This window comes from Erythranthe guttata, chromosome 13, assembly GCF_056151865.1.
Source record: "Erythranthe guttata isolate IM_541 chromosome 13, IM_541, whole genome shotgun sequence".
In the NCBI taxonomy this organism is placed as follows: Eukaryota; Viridiplantae; Streptophyta; class Magnoliopsida; order Lamiales; family Phrymaceae; genus Erythranthe; species Erythranthe guttata.
In genome coordinates, this window is record NC_142545.1 from 14,848,266 (window position 1) to 14,866,023 (window position 17,758).

At 38.8% G+C, this 17,758-nt stretch overlaps 3 protein-coding genes and 2 long non-coding RNA genes across 6 annotated transcripts; 2 read left to right on the forward strand and 3 right to left on the reverse strand.

The window, feature by feature from the left end:
- The first annotated feature begins 59 nt into the window (after positions 1-59).
- On the forward strand, positions 60-2,334 carry LOC148766000 (uncharacterized). Its single transcript, XR_016029051.1, has 2 exons — positions 60-344; positions 748-2,334. It is a non-coding gene; the product is annotated as an uncharacterized LOC148766000 (long non-coding RNA).
- On the reverse strand, positions 624-4,096 carry LOC105968403 (subtilisin-like protease SBT5.6). The gene is made up of 8 exons (XM_088811725.1): positions 3,866-4,096; positions 3,558-3,750; positions 3,251-3,436; positions 3,003-3,114; positions 2,366-2,924; positions 2,115-2,209; positions 1,435-1,997; positions 624-1,344 (listed from the first exon to the last, which is right to left on the reverse strand). Exons 1-8 carry the CDS (start codon positions 3,965-3,967, stop codon positions 824-826), a joined length of 2,331 nt encoding a protein of 776 aa, XP_088667851.1. The 5' UTR covers positions 3,968-4,096; the 3' UTR covers positions 624-823.
- A 1,311-nt stretch (positions 4,097-5,407) lies between these two features.
- Positions 5,408-8,180, forward strand: LOC105968910 (uncharacterized). Its single transcript, XR_016029052.1, has 3 exons — positions 5,408-5,533; positions 5,673-5,809; positions 6,025-8,180. It is a non-coding gene; the product is annotated as an uncharacterized LOC105968910 (long non-coding RNA).
- On the reverse strand, positions 5,933-9,961 carry LOC105968909 (subtilisin-like protease SBT5.6). Its single transcript, XM_012993607.2, has 9 exons — positions 9,568-9,961; positions 9,288-9,480; positions 9,036-9,209; positions 8,748-8,859; positions 7,559-8,120; positions 7,379-7,476; positions 6,936-7,293; positions 6,648-6,861; positions 5,933-6,561 (listed from the first exon to the last, which is right to left on the reverse strand). The coding sequence occupies exons 1-9, from the start codon at positions 9,646-9,648 to the stop codon at positions 6,035-6,037; spliced, it is 2,319 nt and encodes a 772-aa protein (XP_012849061.2). The 5' UTR covers positions 9,649-9,961; the 3' UTR covers positions 5,933-6,034.
- Positions 9,962-11,127: 1,166 nt separating this feature from the next.
- LOC105968856 (alpha,alpha-trehalose-phosphate synthase [UDP-forming] 1) lies at positions 11,128-16,797 on the reverse strand. 2 transcript variants are annotated; one of them, XM_088811726.1, is made up of 19 exons: positions 16,498-16,663; positions 16,239-16,371; positions 15,588-15,936; positions 15,403-15,500; positions 14,926-15,314; positions 14,728-14,842; positions 14,507-14,608; positions 14,158-14,308; positions 13,929-14,017; positions 13,740-13,788; positions 13,410-13,510; positions 13,108-13,295; positions 12,886-13,003; positions 12,621-12,797; positions 12,425-12,547; positions 12,235-12,322; positions 11,997-12,127; positions 11,822-11,920; positions 11,128-11,746 (listed from the first exon to the last, which is right to left on the reverse strand). In XM_088811726.1, the coding sequence occupies exons 2-19, from the start codon at positions 16,278-16,280 to the stop codon at positions 11,372-11,374; spliced, it is 2,784 nt and encodes a 927-aa protein (XP_088667852.1). In that variant the 5' UTR covers positions 16,281-16,371; positions 16,498-16,663; the 3' UTR covers positions 11,128-11,371. The 2 variants fall into 2 exon arrangements, with proteins under 2 accessions (XP_088667852.1, XP_012848988.1); XM_012993534.2 differs by having other exon boundaries at positions 16,239-16,797.
- Positions 16,798-17,758: the final 961 nt, after the last annotated feature.

Here is a 17,758-nt window from a genome sequence, read left to right on the forward strand (position 1 = left end):
TTTACTGGGCCATACATTTAGTTTGATATTGGGCCAGAGATCAGAGCTTTTTGGGCCTTGTTTTTCATTACCCCCTCTCTCTCTCTCTCACACACACACACACACACTGAGAGTGTAAATTTACAGAGGTTTCGCGGGTCAACAGGCTACTTGCGAACTTTTATTTTTCGACCCGATCCCCCTTTCGTTGCCCTAATTCCAACCGTGATATTCTCTCTTACTGATACGAACTATAATTAAAATCAGGCTATATGTGAAGTAATTCCACATTGTGTTGTTCCTTCCAGAAATTCAATGTTTAATCGGTCCTGATGCCGTCGGAGTTCAGTGTTTCCATGGTGACAGTAAGTAGTCTATGTTTTCATTTTATTAAAAAAACCTTAATTTTACTCTGATTATTATTATTAATTTTTTGTAATTTCTCGTTGTATACTTGTTGATGTTCTTAAGATCATTTTATTCTCGTATCGGCTGAATGCCGTCGGGGGGAGGCGGCGGCGGAGACAATGGGTGATTTGGGTGGAGGTGAAAGGTTTCTAAGAAATTATAAAAAGTTGTAGTTTGGTCCTTCAAATTAGAGTTATTTACAGTTAATAGTTAAAATATTGATCAAAGTACATACCTTTGTCTTCTAAACATAAAAGTATGTGCTAATATTTATTTCACTAGGATAATTATAGCACTTAGTTATTTCACAAGTATACAATCAAACTCCTTTTCACTTATGGAAATATACACATGATGCAGGAGGCAAATGAAAAAAAGAAGAGAAAAAAACCCCCTCTCAAATTGACAGCATTCAAGATTTCCCAGAGGTGATTGATTAGAACACGGTGTTTATTACAACGGGGCTTGTTACAACATGAGTCCCGTCAAACCAAACGTACCAACCGAAAGCATTGCCGGAAGCAGTTGCCGCAGCCGCAACCGTAATAGTGAAGCTCTGCTTCTCCCCTGTTGCACTGAAATGCAAAATCGACGGTGAGATTGTGAACGTGTAACCCCGTGGAACAGAAGTCGACACCGTGTATGTGGTGTTCCCCGCTCCTACGTTCGTAACGGTTCTCTCCACCGTCACTGCTCCGATCAGGTTAGTTATTGCAAGTGACGGGTAGTTTAAATTACTGGCCGAGGGTGGAATTATCGGACAGTTGAAAGTTGGGTCCAAGAAATTGCCAGTGCTTCTGCATAGGAAGAGAAGATAATCCGAGTAAGAAGCGTCGTACACGAGGCCTGGATCAGCAGCTTTCGACGGCTGGATGTGGCCCGACCCGTATTGCAATGGGGTGGCAAAATTCCCGAGTGCGTCGGTTATTAGATTGTCCAAATTGTTGATAGGGCTTGCTGCAAGAATAATTAGCACATGCATGAAGTAGTCTTGGAAGAGAATGTAATGAATTTAAGGTGAAATTGTTAATTTAGTTAAATTTATACTGGTGGTCATGAGAGCAGATCTGATGGCGGCGCTGCTCCAATCGGGATGTATGGCTTTGATAAGTGCCGCCACGCCTGCAACATGTGGGCAAGACATTGATGTACCGGAAATAATGTTGTACTTCGCAACTCGATTATCGGATGGGACACCGAAAGGAGAAGCAACTTCACTCCATGCTGCCAGTATATTAAATCCCGGTGCTGTAATATCCGGCTTTAGAAGATTGGGTTCCAAAGCATTGGGGCCTCGGGAGGTGAAAGGGGCCATGAATGGAGTTGGGCTGGAGCCGCCTATCAATGTTCTCGCCGGAGTCAAGGTTGCCGTCGGTGTTGCTGTAGATCGGATGTAGTTGTAAATTTTCAGTTTCTGATCGGAAAGAACAACACTTGCCGGAATCACATAAGGCGTTTGGGAGACGCCTACTCCTTCTTTTGGGTTTCCGAGCACCGCAGCTACGCCGCCAGCTCTTTGCACTTCTAATGCTGAGACAGTGTCCCCTTTCCAGCAGAATACTGCTTTTCCTGCTACCAGAGCCGGCGAAAGTGTCCCAGGAAGGCATAGTCTGTGAAATGAAAAACACATCTCCACTGGTTAATTTTCCATTACTCGAAAAGTAATTACGGTCTATTTTTTTCTTCTTGTTGTTTTTTTTCTCCGATGAAAAGAGATGAGTTCAAACCCAAATGTGTCAGCTGTGGTGGTGCCTGGAATTTCTACATCCGCTGCATAAACAAGCGGGTACGTTCCCTTCACGAATGGAGTAATTGATTGTCCCTGTTTGTATACGCAAGATTTTGAATCATTCAATATTTCTATTCATTAGGGTTAGTTATAAATACATTAGAATCTCGATAATGTAATATTCCGCTAAATTAATAAATTTTTGCTATTCGTAATTATATCAATTTATAGAGGTTTAACCGGACGAACCTCCGCTACCACGCCGTTTCCAAGAAGGACGGGCGACGAAAAAACGCGATCGATGCTACTCGCTCCAACAGTGATGATCCACGGGGCGATGTTCGTCACGGTAAACGGGTCGGGCCCCGAATTGCCGGCGCTGCAAACCACCACAATATCCCTTTTCACTGCATTCAATGCTCCAATGGCAGTGCCGTCTTCGACATAGGGCGTAGGGGTTTCCGAACCAAGGGAGACACTGATGATGTCAACTCCATCAGCGATTGCATCATCGAAAGCCGCTATCACGTCAGCATCAGCGCACGTGTTCCCTCCTCCCAGATCAGCCGGAATATTCCAGCACACTTTGTACATGGCCAGACGCACCAGCGGGGCCCCTCCGGTGGCATTTCCTATGCCGAAGCCGCCAATTGCGGCGGCGTTCGGGACACTCCGGCCGCCGACGGTGGACGACGTGTGGGTCCCGTGGCCGACAGAATCCCTTGCTGATCGGAAGTCGATTGTGGGATCGAGCGGACCGAAATTGGCCTCGTAAGCCCTCAAATAGTAGCGGGCCCCCACCAGTTTCCTGTGTTTAATTAATTAATTACCAAAGGATCTACTTTGAATTCTTTCTTTCTTGGTAAAAAAATGAAATTATTAGTACCTATTACAATGAGAAGAATCAAAACCAACACCGGTCTGGCAAAACCCATTCCAGGTTATTGGAATAGGTCCCATTCCCACATCGTTGAAACTCTCAGACTCCGGCCATACGCCTGAATAATGAATATACGTGGAAGTTTCAGTCAGATGACACAGTATTAATTATTAATTTAATCAGGGACTGATACTAAATAAAATTATTTTTCCATAAAATATTGAATAAATGTGTTTTAAATTTAATATATTTACCGGTGTCGATTACCCCGACAACGACATTCTGGCCGTAGCCAGCTTGAGTCAACAGTTTATCTCTGGTGTTGGGTCGTGTGGGATCCCATTTAGCTTCGAGTAAGTTAATGAAATCCCATGATCTTGTCGTGTGAGGCCTCGTTTTTTTGGGGTCGCTATGAAACACTGAAATGACACCATCCATCTCTGTCCAACAATTTAAGCAAGCAAATCTCTAATCAATTAATTATGTAAAATAATATATTTATGCATGCATGCATAAATATATATTATTTGTTCTATTTAATTATATTTATGAGGCTATCACTTGATATTTTATGAGCTTCATCAGGGGTGAGCAGGGCGGAGAAGCCATTGATGACGTTTTTGTAGCTGTAAACAACGCAGGCTTTGGCTTCCTCTCTCGATCCCTTGACGGAGTGCAAATACGAGTGGTGAGCGTCTTCGATTTCTTGGAATGTTTTGTCTCCAACATGCTCTCCCAGGTAAACTATGTACACCTATATAACACACACACACACACACACACACACACACACACATATTTCGATCGATCATAAATATGGACAAGATCGTACGCGTAAAATTATTGAAGATATCGATGAGATGTAAAACCTTTGGTAGTTCAGATGAGGTTGATGAGACATTAATAATGTTGACAAGTAGAGCTAGTGCGCAAAAAACAACGATTATAAGTAAGTGATTTTTCATTCTCATTAATTAAGCTGTTTCTCTGCTAATTATATTTCATTGGCTCATTGCTCGCAGTTTATATATACATGTACAAGTAGGTAATCAAGAAAGGATCTATCCTAAACAATATAATGCTTAATGTTTGCGTGCACTAAATAATGTACGTTAGTCATTAAGAGTTAATTAAAACCATTTCTTCGTTGACAGGGGGGGGGGGGGGGGGGGGGGGGATAATATAATATAGTAGCTTATTAGAAATGGCTAATGACTTCTATTTTAAAAACTACAAATATGATGTATGGAGGAATTGGCCGAAGGATGTTTGAAGTAAGTACTGTATTGGATAAACTTAGCTCTCGTGCAACTCGTAATCTGTACAAGAGATGTAAACTACACCAAACTAACCATACGTGACACAATAATCTCAACAATACTTCTTGTGGTGTGAACTGAACTAGAATCGAGCATATCAATTGTTCTTCTCTCTCTCTCCCTCTAGTTGATCGAACATGTTGTATGACTATTTAATAATAATAAATAAATAAATAATAGCGTATTTTAAATAACTATTTATCGAAGTCAATGCACTCGTGTTATGGAATTTTTCAAGTAATACTTGATGATGCCCTTGATTGTGAAAGCCGGTGCATTTTCCTTATCCATATGTATATATATTTTTTTTTTCTTATAGCCTTTCGTAGTACCATATTTTGTTCTCTACCCGTTCATCACAATTTTCGTCGAATTACACGCAATTTTAATATTTGATTATGTAGTCGTTGACTATATAGTATGATGCACAATGAAATGATCAAACTGGCCTTTGGTTCATAAATTTTGTTATTTGCTAGTTCAATTAATTATATCAAATTATATAAATATTAGGGTAAATTACAATCACCCCTGATGTATGGTTAATTTACGAAAAAATCCCTCTTGTTTGGATAATTACATCTACTCCTTGAACTATGATTTTTTTCTTACAACTCCACCGTTATGCTGTCAAATTCAACATAATCATCTAGATTTCGTGGAATGTGCTCTAGTTTGTACTCGTTTTGTGTAAAAATACAGTTTTTGATGCACCATAATCTGATATATACAAGTTAAAAAACACATATTATGATCATCTCGTTTCAAAATGTAATGTTTGAATGTGATAAAAATGGTACAAAAGTGATAATATTCCATATAATCTCGAAGATTCCACTAAATCTGAAACCGCAAGGGTGAACGTGTAAAAATATATATAGTTGAGGGGTGATTGTAATTACCCAAACATGAGGGGGTTTTGGGTAATTTGACCATACCTCAGGGGTGGTTGTAATTTACCCTAAATATTATAACAACAGTAATACTAATTAGAAACTAGTTAATCTGCAATTAACATTAATGGGCTTATCCTTTATTGGGCCATTCATTCTTTGATGTTATAGGTTTGTAGAGTTGCCCAAGCCCAAAATCCCACTCAATGCTGAGTAGTAGTTCCCTTCGATATTTGTGTTTCATTTACTCTCTCTCTCTTCTCCTCTCTCTCTCTCACACACACAAACACACAGTCACAGTGTAGAAACGTTCGTCGCATCGGAGGTCAGTGGTTACTACGAAGAAAGCAATAACTAGTGTAATTTACAATGTTGTGATTGCTTCCCCAATTTGCGGCAACTTTTTCTTTTTTCTTCCTTGATGAATCTGGTGCTGAATTTATTCTCTGCTTATAAATTATCAGGTATTTTGCTGAAATGGAGGTGAATTAGAAGAGTTGCACGAGCCTTTTTGAGGTGTGGTAGGTCAAGAGGATAAGTGCTGAGGAAGAAGAAATACCAAATTGAATGGAAATACATCCACTTCATGGGGGCAAAAAGGGTAATTTTGAGACCTTGATTATGAATTCAATATCGCGAAACTACGGTTATGGTGAATACTGAATAGGCTCCAAAATTTTGGTTTTGTTACTGTTTCATCCAATGATCAATTGTTGTATCCAAATTGCATACTCAACATCCCCTTTTCTTTTATTTATTTTTTCTTTTTTATTGTGAGCTAATGTATATAGAGTAAATCTGTTTATCAATACACAGAAAAAAATGATTATGCTACTGAAACAGCGATGGGGCTTCGAACATTGTGGATTCCGTCGAACCATGTATACCATCCAAACACATACTTATCTTTCTCAACGGTGCTTGTCTCTATTTTTACGGTGATGGTGAAACTTCTCTTCTGTCCAGCACGGCTGAAGTATATTATAGGAGGCGATATTTTCACCGAGATTCCAGGTGGAGGTTTTACGCTCACAAAATACACACTCTTGCCTCCGCCCACATTCGTAACTGTTCTCACCGTTGTATATGTGCCGTTGAGTTTCGGTATTGCCAGAGATGGGTAATTGAGATCGCCCATAGATGGTGACTTCTTCGGGCATTTGAATGAAGAATCAAGATTCTTGATTCCGTTGCCGCATAAGAAGAGAAGATAGTCTTTGTAAGAAGCATCGTACACGAGCCCAGGATCCGCTGCTTTCGTGGGCCTGAAATGACCCGACCCGAATTGGAACGGGTCCGCTGGATTGCCGGATGCATCGCTGATAGGATTACCCTCGTTGTTAGTCAGTCCAGCTGCAATTCAAGAAAAACAAACATTTGATTATACGTGATTGATTAAGTCATAATCGAGGGTACATGAAATATATATATGTATGTACCGGAGGTGACAAGAGCAGATCTTATGGCGGCACTGCTCCAAGTGGGGTGTATGGCTTTGATAAGAGCAGATGCACCGCCTATATGTGGGCATGACATTGAAGTTCCCGATAGAATATTATATTTCACGATCCGATTATCTGCTGCCAACTTTGTCGGAGAAGATGCTTCGCTCCATGCTGCTAGTATATTTATTCCAGGGGCTGTGATATCGGGCTGTTGAGCAGAAACGTGTGTAACATATATGTCAAGAAAATGGAGAAACGAAATAAAAGAGTAATCAAATATACCTTTAGAATATCGGGTGAAACAGTGCTGGGGCCTCTGCTGGAGAAAGCAGCCATGAAAGGAGCTGGTTTGGTGTCTAGTACCGTCTTTGCTGGTTCGATATACGCTTTTGGTGCTCGTGTAGAATTGATGTATTTGAGAATTTCGAGAGCGTTTACATGATTGACAGCTGTGGCCGGAAGAAGATGCGCATCTGCTGCTAATTCATCTCCGTTTGCTTCACTGTTTCCTAATATGAAACCGATTCCTCCCGCTCTTTTCACCTCCATGCCTTTACCGACTCGAGTTCCATTCCCTCTCAAACACAACACGATTTTTCCTTTTGCTTTCGATGGTGAAAGCGAACCAGGTAAACATTGTCTGCATATTTCAGAATTATGTAATAATGTCATGATTAATTTACTTCCAAGAATGGGAGATGAAAATGGAGGAAAGAGGAAAGAACCCGGATAAGTTTTTCTGCACGTCAGGGTTGATTACTTGACCCGCGTAGACTAACGGGTACAATCTGTTTTCCAGTTTATATGGAGTTACTGTTTGCCCCTGCAAAACACATTCATTAATTTTTTTTTTTTAATTTTCCTTTTTTAACTAATTGATTATGTAAGTAGTTTAAAACATTTACCGCGAGTTTGATGCCATTCCCGAGCACGACCGGTGCTGAAAATTTCCGGTCGACGCTGCTCGCTCCGACCGTGATAATCCACGGAGCTGGATTGGACAAGGTGGATGGGGTGGGTCCGGCATTTCCGGCGCTGCATGCGACGACGATGTTTTTCTTGACGGCGTGAAGAGAGCCGATTGCGATTCCGTCCTGATTGAACGGCGTGGGGTCTTTTGTTCCGATCGAAATGCTCAGTACATCAACACCGTCGGAAATGGCGTCGTCAATGGCGGCGAGCATGTCCGCCTCGAAGCAGGTGTTGCCGTCTTCTTTGCCGTGGCCCGGTACGGCCCAGCACACTTTGTAGATGGCCAGGCGAGCCAGGGGTGCGCCGCCGGAGGCGGTGCCTGAGGCGAAGCCGCCCAGGGCGGAGACATTGTTGACCCGGCGGCCGGCGGCGGTGGACGATGTGTGGGTCCCGTGTCCGTCTTTGTCGCGAGGTGAGAGAAAATCGAGCGTTCTGTTTAGTGGGCCGTAGTAGGCTTCGTAGCCCTTTATGTAATATCGGGCCCCAATTATTTTCCTGCCAAAAAACGTCACGAGATTCAAATTCAGTTGAAATTTTAATTTGCGGTTGATTTCAGTCTCTATTTTGGATTTTCATCATCTTATTTAGAAAAAAAAAATCAAATGTAAAATTCCTAGTATTTAGAATAATTGACCAATTTTTCTTTTTGAATTTTGACCAACTAGTATTGTTAATTTGTTACTAGGCAGAGGGAGTTGATATATGGATGAAAAGGACGGGCCAATATAATGTTTGGTCAGACAAGTTCACAAGATGGCATTTGGAAAATAGTAAATGACAAAAAATAATAAATAAATTTGTTGTTTGATCGAAATAGACAACATCGGAAATAATCGAAACAGCAAATTAAGCCAACTAAGTGATGCATGTCACGACATGCGATGTAGGACAGTATGCATGGCCAATTGATGCTTCTTTTTTTCTTTTCTTTTCTTTTTTGCTATTTTTTTTTCCCAAAAAATAAATAAATAAAAACATACCTGGAAGTTTATTCCATAAAAAGATAGATAAATAACAACTGTTTCCATGAAATTGCAAGAAAGTAATGGTGATTCAAATAGTTTCGTTAACTGAATTAAGGGTGGATATAAAAATCATATATGTATATATATATAGACTCACTTATTACAATGTGAAGAGTTGAATGCATCACCAGATTGGCAAGTTCCTTTCCATGTTTTCGGTATGGGGCCCACCCCTTCGTCCCCGAAGCTTTTCGACTCCGGCCACACACCTGATCCATCCATCAACAAATCTCAGTCATGCACACACAACACACACACATATATGGTGAAATAATATATATATATATATATATATATATATATATATATATATATATATATATATATATATATATATATATATATATATATATATATATATATATATATATATATATATATATACCATTGTCTAAGATGCCAATAATAACATCTTTGCCATATCTGGATTTGAGCAATAAATCTTCCTTGTTCATTTTTGCTGCCTCATATTGTAAACCAGCAAATTCCCATGATCTTGTTGTGTGCAGTGTGTACTTTCTCGGGTGGCTCCGAAACACCGACACCACTTCCTCCATATCTGTTCAATCCAAATATTCAATTGTCAAACATATGCATACATACACTATATATATCTTTTCACACACACTGACCGTACCGGATAGCTTGGAAGCTTCCGTCGGAGTGAGGAGAGCGGCGAAGCCATTGATGGTGTGCTTGTAACTGTAAACAAGAGAAGATATTGCATCCCTTTCGGTTTCCTTTACGGAGAAGAGATACGAGTGATGGCTTTCTTCGATTTCTTGCAATGTTTTGTCTCCACTGTGTTCTCCAAAGTACACTATATACACCTGTCAACAATATATACATATACATTTTCAGATATGCAGAAAGTTTTATTAAAAAAAAGAAAAAAAAAAGAAAGAAAAGAAGCGAACCTGTTTCTCAGTGCATGAAACCAGAAGAGGAGAAAGAAGAAGAAGCAAAACCAGGGAAATGGATGAATGAAAATTCTCCATCGTTAAAGCTATGGAATATTGAGCTGATACGCTGAATATTTATAGATATATATATGTTAAAGAAGAACCTTTGTTTGAATCTTTTATTTATTTATTTATATTTATTTTGAATGGTGTTCTTTGATTAGTAGATAAGTGAATCCATTTTGACCTAGAAAAAAGTTTAGTTTCACTCAAAGCCCAAAGATTATGTAACTTCCAACAAATGGAATCTTTTATCTTCAGTTACGAAAAAAGTTAAGGAATAAAACAAATATTACGTTTGAAAAGTACTTGACTATAGATATACATATTTTCTCCCTAATGATGTGGTGTTTGTTAGTTGTTACTAGGATATATATATATATATATATATATATATTAACTTATATTATAATTGATGGACTTTCCTCCATTGAATTGCTTTTCAACCCCTTAATTATAGCTTTTTTAAATCTACATAATTAAAAAAAAAAAATCTTCAAAAAAAATCTGCATATTTTTTAAATAAACTATTATTTTCAAGATTCGTTTGATGCTTGTGAAAAAGTTCTGCAAGGAAAAAAAAAAAAAAGGCTATTTGAAGATAAGGATATTCTCATTCCCAAATAAATTTATGAGATACTTCTCAAGTCCTAGGTTATAATACAGATACTCGTGAAAATAAAAAATAAATGTAAATGCAAAAAAATAAAAAATAAAAAAAATTATATATATTGTGAAACTGAAATATTAGTGGTAGTTGGGACAAGTAGTTGAATTAGAGAGAGGTAGGGGTGGCTAATGAAAATGGAGGCCACTCCGACTAAGTATGGTAAGTGACTGAGATTAAATTTAAAAAAATAAATAAATAAAGGACCACCCTTATTTCATATTCTAAAGGCGTGCGCCATTATTCATAAAAAATATCATCTATTATTAATTTCTTTCTTACATTGAAACAATATGTCAACTTTCTTTATCATCTTTTTTTCAAAGTCTGATAAAATCATAGTCATATGTAGTTCCGTAGATTGATAGAAATGATTTTTGTAATTTTTATTACCAAATAATTAGCATGCGTGAATTAAGGGACCATTTGATCACGATGATGACCGTATATATATTTATCAAAACAGTGACCCAAACACGGCTTAAATACCACCATGAAATCCATCCTGCTATGTTTTGATGTTTCTCTTTATGGCCAATAATCACTACTTCAGATACACTGAGTTTACTATAAATATATAAATAAATGTCAAACTCATAATTATAATCGTGGGTGCGACAAAGTCAACGAAAAGTACCGACTTAAGTGGTCGTTCTCGATTCTCCTATTGCCTCTCTCTATCAAAGCTTAGATTGTATCGTCTAACAGTCATAGGATCAGTTCGTCACCTACCGCGTCTCATCTCGACGAGCTCTTGACCCACTTGACTTCCTACAGCCAATGTGGTGAATTTCCGACTCTTGTGGCCCATTTTGCGGGTTGCGACCCTTTGGTCTATATAGGTCTGATAAACTAAAAATACGGGAGTCCGGCCCCGATGCCGAATTCCAATCGCATATGATGTTATAACAATAATTTTTCAGAACATAAAATTATTAACTCACCAACTATCAAAAACCTTAAGCAAAAAACTACTGCATTATTGGAGGTGGTGAGATCATTACCTTGGCCCCTCCCCTGTTTACTTTTTACCTCATAACCAAAATTTAAATAAATAAAAACTAACAAGAAAAATAAAATTAGACAACAATCTCACAGCTGACAATCTGCTAGCTCCTTCAGCAAAGAGACTACTTCAGCCGAAGATCCCAAAAGATACCTCGCATTTGACCGTTTTCTCCCTACAGCACACGAGAAGTAATTCTCACCTTTGAGATCAAGAACCGAAGACCCTTCATGCACAGTCATCTTTTCCCTCATCCTAGACCACCAATTCCCGTTTCCCAAGAAACTATTCGCTCTCTTATCGGGCCCCGGTAAAGGTACAGGTGGCGCTTTGCGGCAGAAAGCCGACATCCCAGGCGAATTCGGAGTAAATCTGTTGAGTGAATTGGCTATTTTACCCCTCGTAGTAGGTGGGGGCCCCACTGGAAGCTCTGGCTCGAAAAATGTATAAATATCTTCATCCTGTTAACATTTTTTTCTCCACTTGTTAAGATACTAAGACATTAAGGGGGAAAAAAACTACTAGAAATGACGAACCTTTGGTAGGAAATGGCCGATACACAAAACGTAGTCGATTGGAGTTTTGACGGCATTGTAATGAACTATTTCCCCTAGAATCCTATCGATTGCAGCACCCTGCAAAAATTTGGTAGTGTTTTTTAAGCAAGGAAAGAATTGCAACAAATATTTTATAGACCATAAGTAAACTCACTTTGGTTACTCCAACTGCTCGAACCTCAACAGATCTCGCTCCTTGAACGACATCTACAGAAGCATTCGAAATCGGGCCTGTCCATAGGTGCTGTAGCAGATCCTTCGACTGAAGCTTCCCAAATTCAACATCTGAGCAAAATATGTAAAGAATAAGATTTAAAACTAAACATAGTATAGTACTTTGTATAATGGATTGGGAAAAAGGAAATTGCAAAAAAAAAATCATAATAATTCACCTGCATACTTATAATTCCATACAAGTGAAGTCTCCCGAAGCTCGAAATGCGAACGTGGGGTCCTCTCAGTGAAGTACTCAAAAACATGCTAAACAAAAAAAATTTAAAAAAAAATTGAAAGTTGCTCTGACTATGATTTTATGAAATAAATTTGATGTTAATATGTCGGGGGTATGTATTGTATTTGTACCTTGACGCTGTCAACCCAGTCCATGTTTAGGTTTTCTGGCATAGTGGTCATCCAATCTCCCGAGGTGAGGCGCAGGAACATACCATGTTCTGCTGCTAACCACAAATTATATTCTCCAAAATTCTGCACAACACATCAGTCAACAAGAAGAGAATGCGCTGATGGGAAAAGTGGATCTTATGTGAAAGCAGGAAACCTCGTCAAGGACATTTCTGTCACTTCCACTAAGAACAATCACTGTGGTCTTTGGGTCATCGCATAGTTTTTTCAAGGGCTCTTTCAAATCCGGATGTAAGTTCAGCTCCATTTCTTTGAACTGATCAATCCTTCTTCCTTGTGTGTCGACAGGTTCTGTTAGTGTTGCGTTAAAACCCTGCAATTAAGTTTCCATTAGTTCATAATGAAAACCAAAAAAGAAATAAAAAAGGGCTTAGTTTCGGAGACGAAGAACATGAATATACCAGAATGAGTAAGCGGTTATTTGAGCACATGTAATGGTCAACGGCCTCTCCTGTAGGAAGTAAAGGTGGAATTTGCCGAGTCCTTAGCTGTGCTTCGACAACTGTATCATTAAGCTCACTGACAGATAAACAGGAAAATGAAAAAAAAAAACTAGGTTCAGAAAAATACTTTAGCTGTGCGAATAATTATAAAAGATTAAAAAGTGATGCAAGATCGATCACCTTACAAAAGTCTCGGCCCATTCTTGGGAAGTGTGAGTAGTAATATGGGTGAAATTATGGCGATGTCGCTTTTCTCTTTCATCGGGTGGCATAGTCAGAGCATAACCAATTGATGCAGCAACTTCTGTAACATTCCAAGGGTTTACTAAGATTGCTCCAGCACCAAGAGACTGTGCAGCCCCAGCAAACTGAAAATATAACATCATAAGATTGATTTCAACTGAAGCATAATTAATCATCTGTTATCCCTAGAATGAATTGAAGTCAAACTACTTGTAAGAGAGCAGATTAAACATTGTTACCTCACTCAGAATGAGGACGCCTTTCTTTACAGCTTGGCAGGCCACAAATTCATAGCTCACAAGATTCATCCCATCTCTTAAAGATGTAACCAAGGCAACATCTAAAAGGAAAAGTTCAACATACAGTATAATGGTGGAAATATTTACAGTGTAACAAGTATAATGAGATAAAAACATGCGATGAAGGTAATATGCACATAAAAGGTTGTAATTTATGCAAATACTTATTTCATTTAAAGTTATGTTCTTGTCCGATTGATCACATGGGTTACTTGCTATACCAAGCAATCAGAGGGGTAAATCAGATCCGAACAGTAAGAAAATGCTTACCAGTGACAGCATATAGTGCACATAATGCGTGGAAATCAAGAGATCTGTCCTGTAATAGAAGAATAAATTGCAGTATAAGCATGGAATCAATTTCTTCAAAAAGAGAAGCAAAATGTACTTCATAATTTGATGATGATTCCTAAGCAACTGTAAGTTTATCAGTTTACTTTTAAGGCACACAATTCTCACCAAATGATGTATCGGAACGGATGTAAGGCTTCCAAATCTTCCATTTATTCTTCCAACAATCTCATGAACTTGAGATGACAGCTTTTGGTCTGCCAGATAAAGAATATTTTATAAGCAATAGAATATCTACATATATTTTTGGACTTTGGAGGGGAAGGAGGATATAAAAAAGGAAACTATGAGATTCTTGAATTCAATCAGATTTAAGCAAGAGGACAAGGTTACATACACTCGGGAACATCTGTCCTTGTTGGTACAGCAATTTGTACTAGCACTACCTTGTCACACCAAATCGGATTTTCTTCAAGGAACTTTTCAAATGCCAAAATCTTTTGGGGTATTCCCTTGATCATGTCAAGACGGTCAACCCCTAGCATTACCTGTTCATATCCAGACAAGCAGGATTAGTCACTAAGAATCTGCGTTGACCAGTAACATACATAGTCCAAAGATCGAACAAAAACATTGAATTTATTTCATTAGATTATTGTACAAGTTCAAAAATGAAATCCCACATAACACACTAAGAATGCCAAATATACATTAGGGACTAAAGTTCCTTTATAAACAATATTTACCTTTCTCCCTGCAAATCTCTCTTCCAATTCTTTGATGTGATCCTTTACTTGTGGCAGCTCAAGAGCTCGAACGAATCGATCAGAATCTATACCAATGGGGAACTGTAATTCAGAAGTACTAATAAAGTTAGTCTTAACACTACCACGAAATGTACAAATGAAATTATGTTTTGGATATGAAGTGTAAGAAACAAAGTTCTGGTATTTCAATATGCCTATACCGCAGCCACACGAGTCAGTTTTCCTTGATCTTCCACACCATCAGGTGTGCCTTCGAGTCCCAGAATACGAGTGCAGGCACTTACGAAATGTCTCGCATAATCATAGGTATGGAATCTAGGAGCAAATATCAGAACAATGTATGTCAGATATTGATCTTTTTTCTTTGTATTTTATAATTCATTAGTCAAAGGACCCACCCAACCAAATCAGCAGCAAGAACAGATCTCAAAAGCTCCGATCTTGACGGCAACGTGCGATGAATTTCAGAGGAGGGGAAAGGTGTGTGGAGAAACCAACCGACTTTCATTTTGCTGTTATGCTCTTTAAGACATTTCGGTAGAAACATCAGATGATAATCATGGCACCAAACAACATCACCCTCCCTGTAATGCTCGTTCACGACATCAGCAAACATCTGGTTTGCTATCTTGTAGGCAGCAAACTGAGACTGAAAGCTTCGCGTGGTGGCAAGGCGGTCTTCTTGTGGAAGCCCAAGATAGTGGAAAAGTGGCCATAATATGTTGTTACAGTAGCCATTGTAGTATTGGTGAACAATCTCTTCATCAAGAAACACAGGGATGCACCTCTGCATTTTGTAGAACAATAAGTTTCAGACATGAGTTAATCCTTCAAATAAATGAACAACACTTCCATATGAAACAAAGTACACAGACCTTTTCAGCTAGAGCTTTGGTTAGTGACCTCTGTCCGACTTCGTCGGGAACATTTACACCAGCCCACCCTATCCACCTAGCTTCAAACTCATTGATACCTGTAAGAGGATATAATTAAATGGATCAAGAATAGACAATCTGTAGAACCAGTAAAGCATAGACAATAAATAGTTCTTACTTCTTACCCAAAAGAGCACTAACTAGGCCTCCTACACTGACATCAAGAGTCCATGAGTCTTCACCTTTCCTAATTGCAGAAACAGGAAGTCGATTCGCCACAACCAGTAACCTCTGTCTTACCGGAGTACTCCCTTCAACAAAATCTTCCTCTTTATATACTCTCTCACCATCAGATAGGTACGGCTCATTTGCGTCCAAATCGCCATTACTGTCTCGTAATTCTTCGTTAAAAGAAGAGAACTTGTTAGACTTTCTTAACTCTCTGTCTCTTAAAAGCCTTTCAAGTCTACTTGTGGGGATAGATGAAGTGAAGTCGGATTTCTTATCCGGCGTGTGAGTGATTAGTAATTCATCCTGCAACAAAATCGGTAACCAATAATTCTCATAATCCCAACACTGAGGTGAGTGAGTATCAAACTATGTGAATCGGATCAATCAATTGTTTCGAACTCAAGAAAAATCACTATATTTACCCAAACACCACAATCGTAACTGTTACTAGACAGTTTTCGTTCTTCAATTCACAAACGAAAACGCGGGCAAATTAAAAACTCTAATTCGACAAATTTCGTAGATTCAAAGGAAAAAAAAATCAGAAAATTCGAGAAGGTACTAAATTGCGGAGAAAAATTAAATCAAGGGTTACGCGGGCTCACCAAATTGTCGTCAGAACTGCTATTCCCCTGAGGCGATTCCATCTTCTCTACTCAGAATCGGCAGGAATTAGAATCGGAATTGGAAACGATGCTCCACATAGAGAAGACAAGTGCGAGTTGGCAAAACTTAAAACTACAGAGGATATTTTTGGAGGATGTGGCCAAATGTAGAGAGAGAAAAAAAAATCTTTAGATTTAATCCGACCATATATAGAGAGAGAAGCACGGGAGTAATGTAGAGAGAGAAAGTGGTTGTTACTTCTGATTACTGGATCTTTGGGATTGTGATGCCACACAGCTTTTTCTCTCTCACTATTCCGCCATGCAGAGATTTCTGCCTCTCTGCCACAGGTGTGTTGTGCGTGCGCGCGCGTCTCGTCTCTCTCGAATTGGAAAAATTATTAAAATAATAATTTGTTGTATTCAATTTAATACTAGTTTCCTTATTTCAATAAGTCTGTTTAGGTAAGGCCAAACACAGCCTTACTCTAACGGCCATAATTTCAAGGGGCCTTAAGATATAGGTCCCTGGTGACAAAACTTATTAGAACTAAATGACAAGTCTAACAAAACATTTGTTTCACATCCTTTATAAATTTTATCCCAAAAATGCCCTCCACACACAAAATATGAAATTTGCATTAAGTAATATTTAAACTGCGTTTATCATTTTTTATTATACATTTAACATTTCATTTTGCATCGAACATTTTTTTTACGTTGAACATATTACTCTTTTTTATTTTATTATTCATTTTTCGTATTTTTTTTCAGTATTTTAGGAATTTATTTTTTCCATTCTTTTCTACGTAATATTAAAAATTATGAATTTAAAAAAAAAAATCGGTCTAAGTTATGTATAGACACCCATAGGAAACTGTAGTAATCCATAGGTCTAAGTTATGTATAGACACCCATAGGAAACTGTAGTAATCCATAGTAACCCGTAGTAATCCATAGACATCTCCGATGTCATATTCTTGAAACCCTAGCATTTCCTTTTAACCCTAGCCGTCACACACCCATAGTAACCCATAGACATCAAATCGAAAAATCTTAGATCCATCCCACCAAACCCTAGATCCACCCACCAAACCCTAGATCCGTGACGCCAAAGACCACCCACCCCCATCCACGCCACTAAGGATACCACCCACCCCACCCACGCCGCCATCACCTTCGCCCAACATCACCGGACCATCAACACCATTCTCGAACTCCGAGCACCGCCGCTGGCCAGCATCACCCTCGAACTTCGAGCGTCGCCGACCACAACGGCTCATCCCATCATCGTCGCTTACTTACCTTGATAACTACCTTTTCCATGTCGCCGCCTCCACCGCCATGGTCGTCGCCATAGCCACCACCTTCTTCAATCACAGAGTGGTGCGAGAGAGAGAACGTGAAATTGAGTGAAAGAGAGCCAGAGAAAACGAGACAAAGAGAGAAGCAGAAGAAGAGAAGAAGAAGAAGAATAGATCTGACGGAGAAACGTAAATAATTAGTTTATAAGATTTAGG

Bases quoted from the DNA above. Each gene is read 5' to 3' on its own strand.
- LOC105968403 (XM_088811725.1), bottom strand. From the start codon at position 3,967: ATGAGAATGAAAAATCACTTACTTATAATCGTTGTTTTTTGCGCACTA. The intron at 3,437-3,557 runs GTGATAGCCTCA...ATTGTTGGACAG, and splicing joins TGAAGCTCATAAAATATCAA to AGATGGATGGTGTCATTTCA. The intron at 2,210-2,365 runs GTTCGTCCGGTT...GTATACAAACAG, and splicing joins GAAACGGCGTGGTAGCGGAG to GGACAATCAATTACTCCATT.
- LOC105968909 (XM_012993607.2), bottom strand. From the start codon at position 9,648: ATGGAGAATTTTCATTCATCCATTTCCCTGGTTTTGCTTCTTCTTCTT. The intron at 8,121-8,747 runs GTGAGTCTATAT...GTTTTTTGGCAG, and splicing joins AACTCTTCACATTGTAATAA to GAAAATAATTGGGGCCCGAT. The intron at 7,477-7,558 runs GTAAATGTTTTA...TGTGTTTTGCAG, and splicing joins GGAATGGCATCAAACTCGCG to GGGCAAACAGTAACTCCATA.
- LOC105968856 (XM_012993534.2), bottom strand. From the start codon at position 16,280: ATGGAATCGCCTCAGGGGAATAGCAGTTCTGACGACAATTTG. The intron at 15,937-16,238 runs GTGAGCCCGCGT...ATTTTGTTGCAG, and splicing joins GCAGTTCTGACGACAATTTG to GATGAATTACTAATCACTCA. The intron at 14,843-14,925 runs GTGGGTCCTTTG...ATTTGCTCCTAG, and splicing joins CTTGCTGCTGATTTGGTTGG to ATTCCATACCTATGATTATG.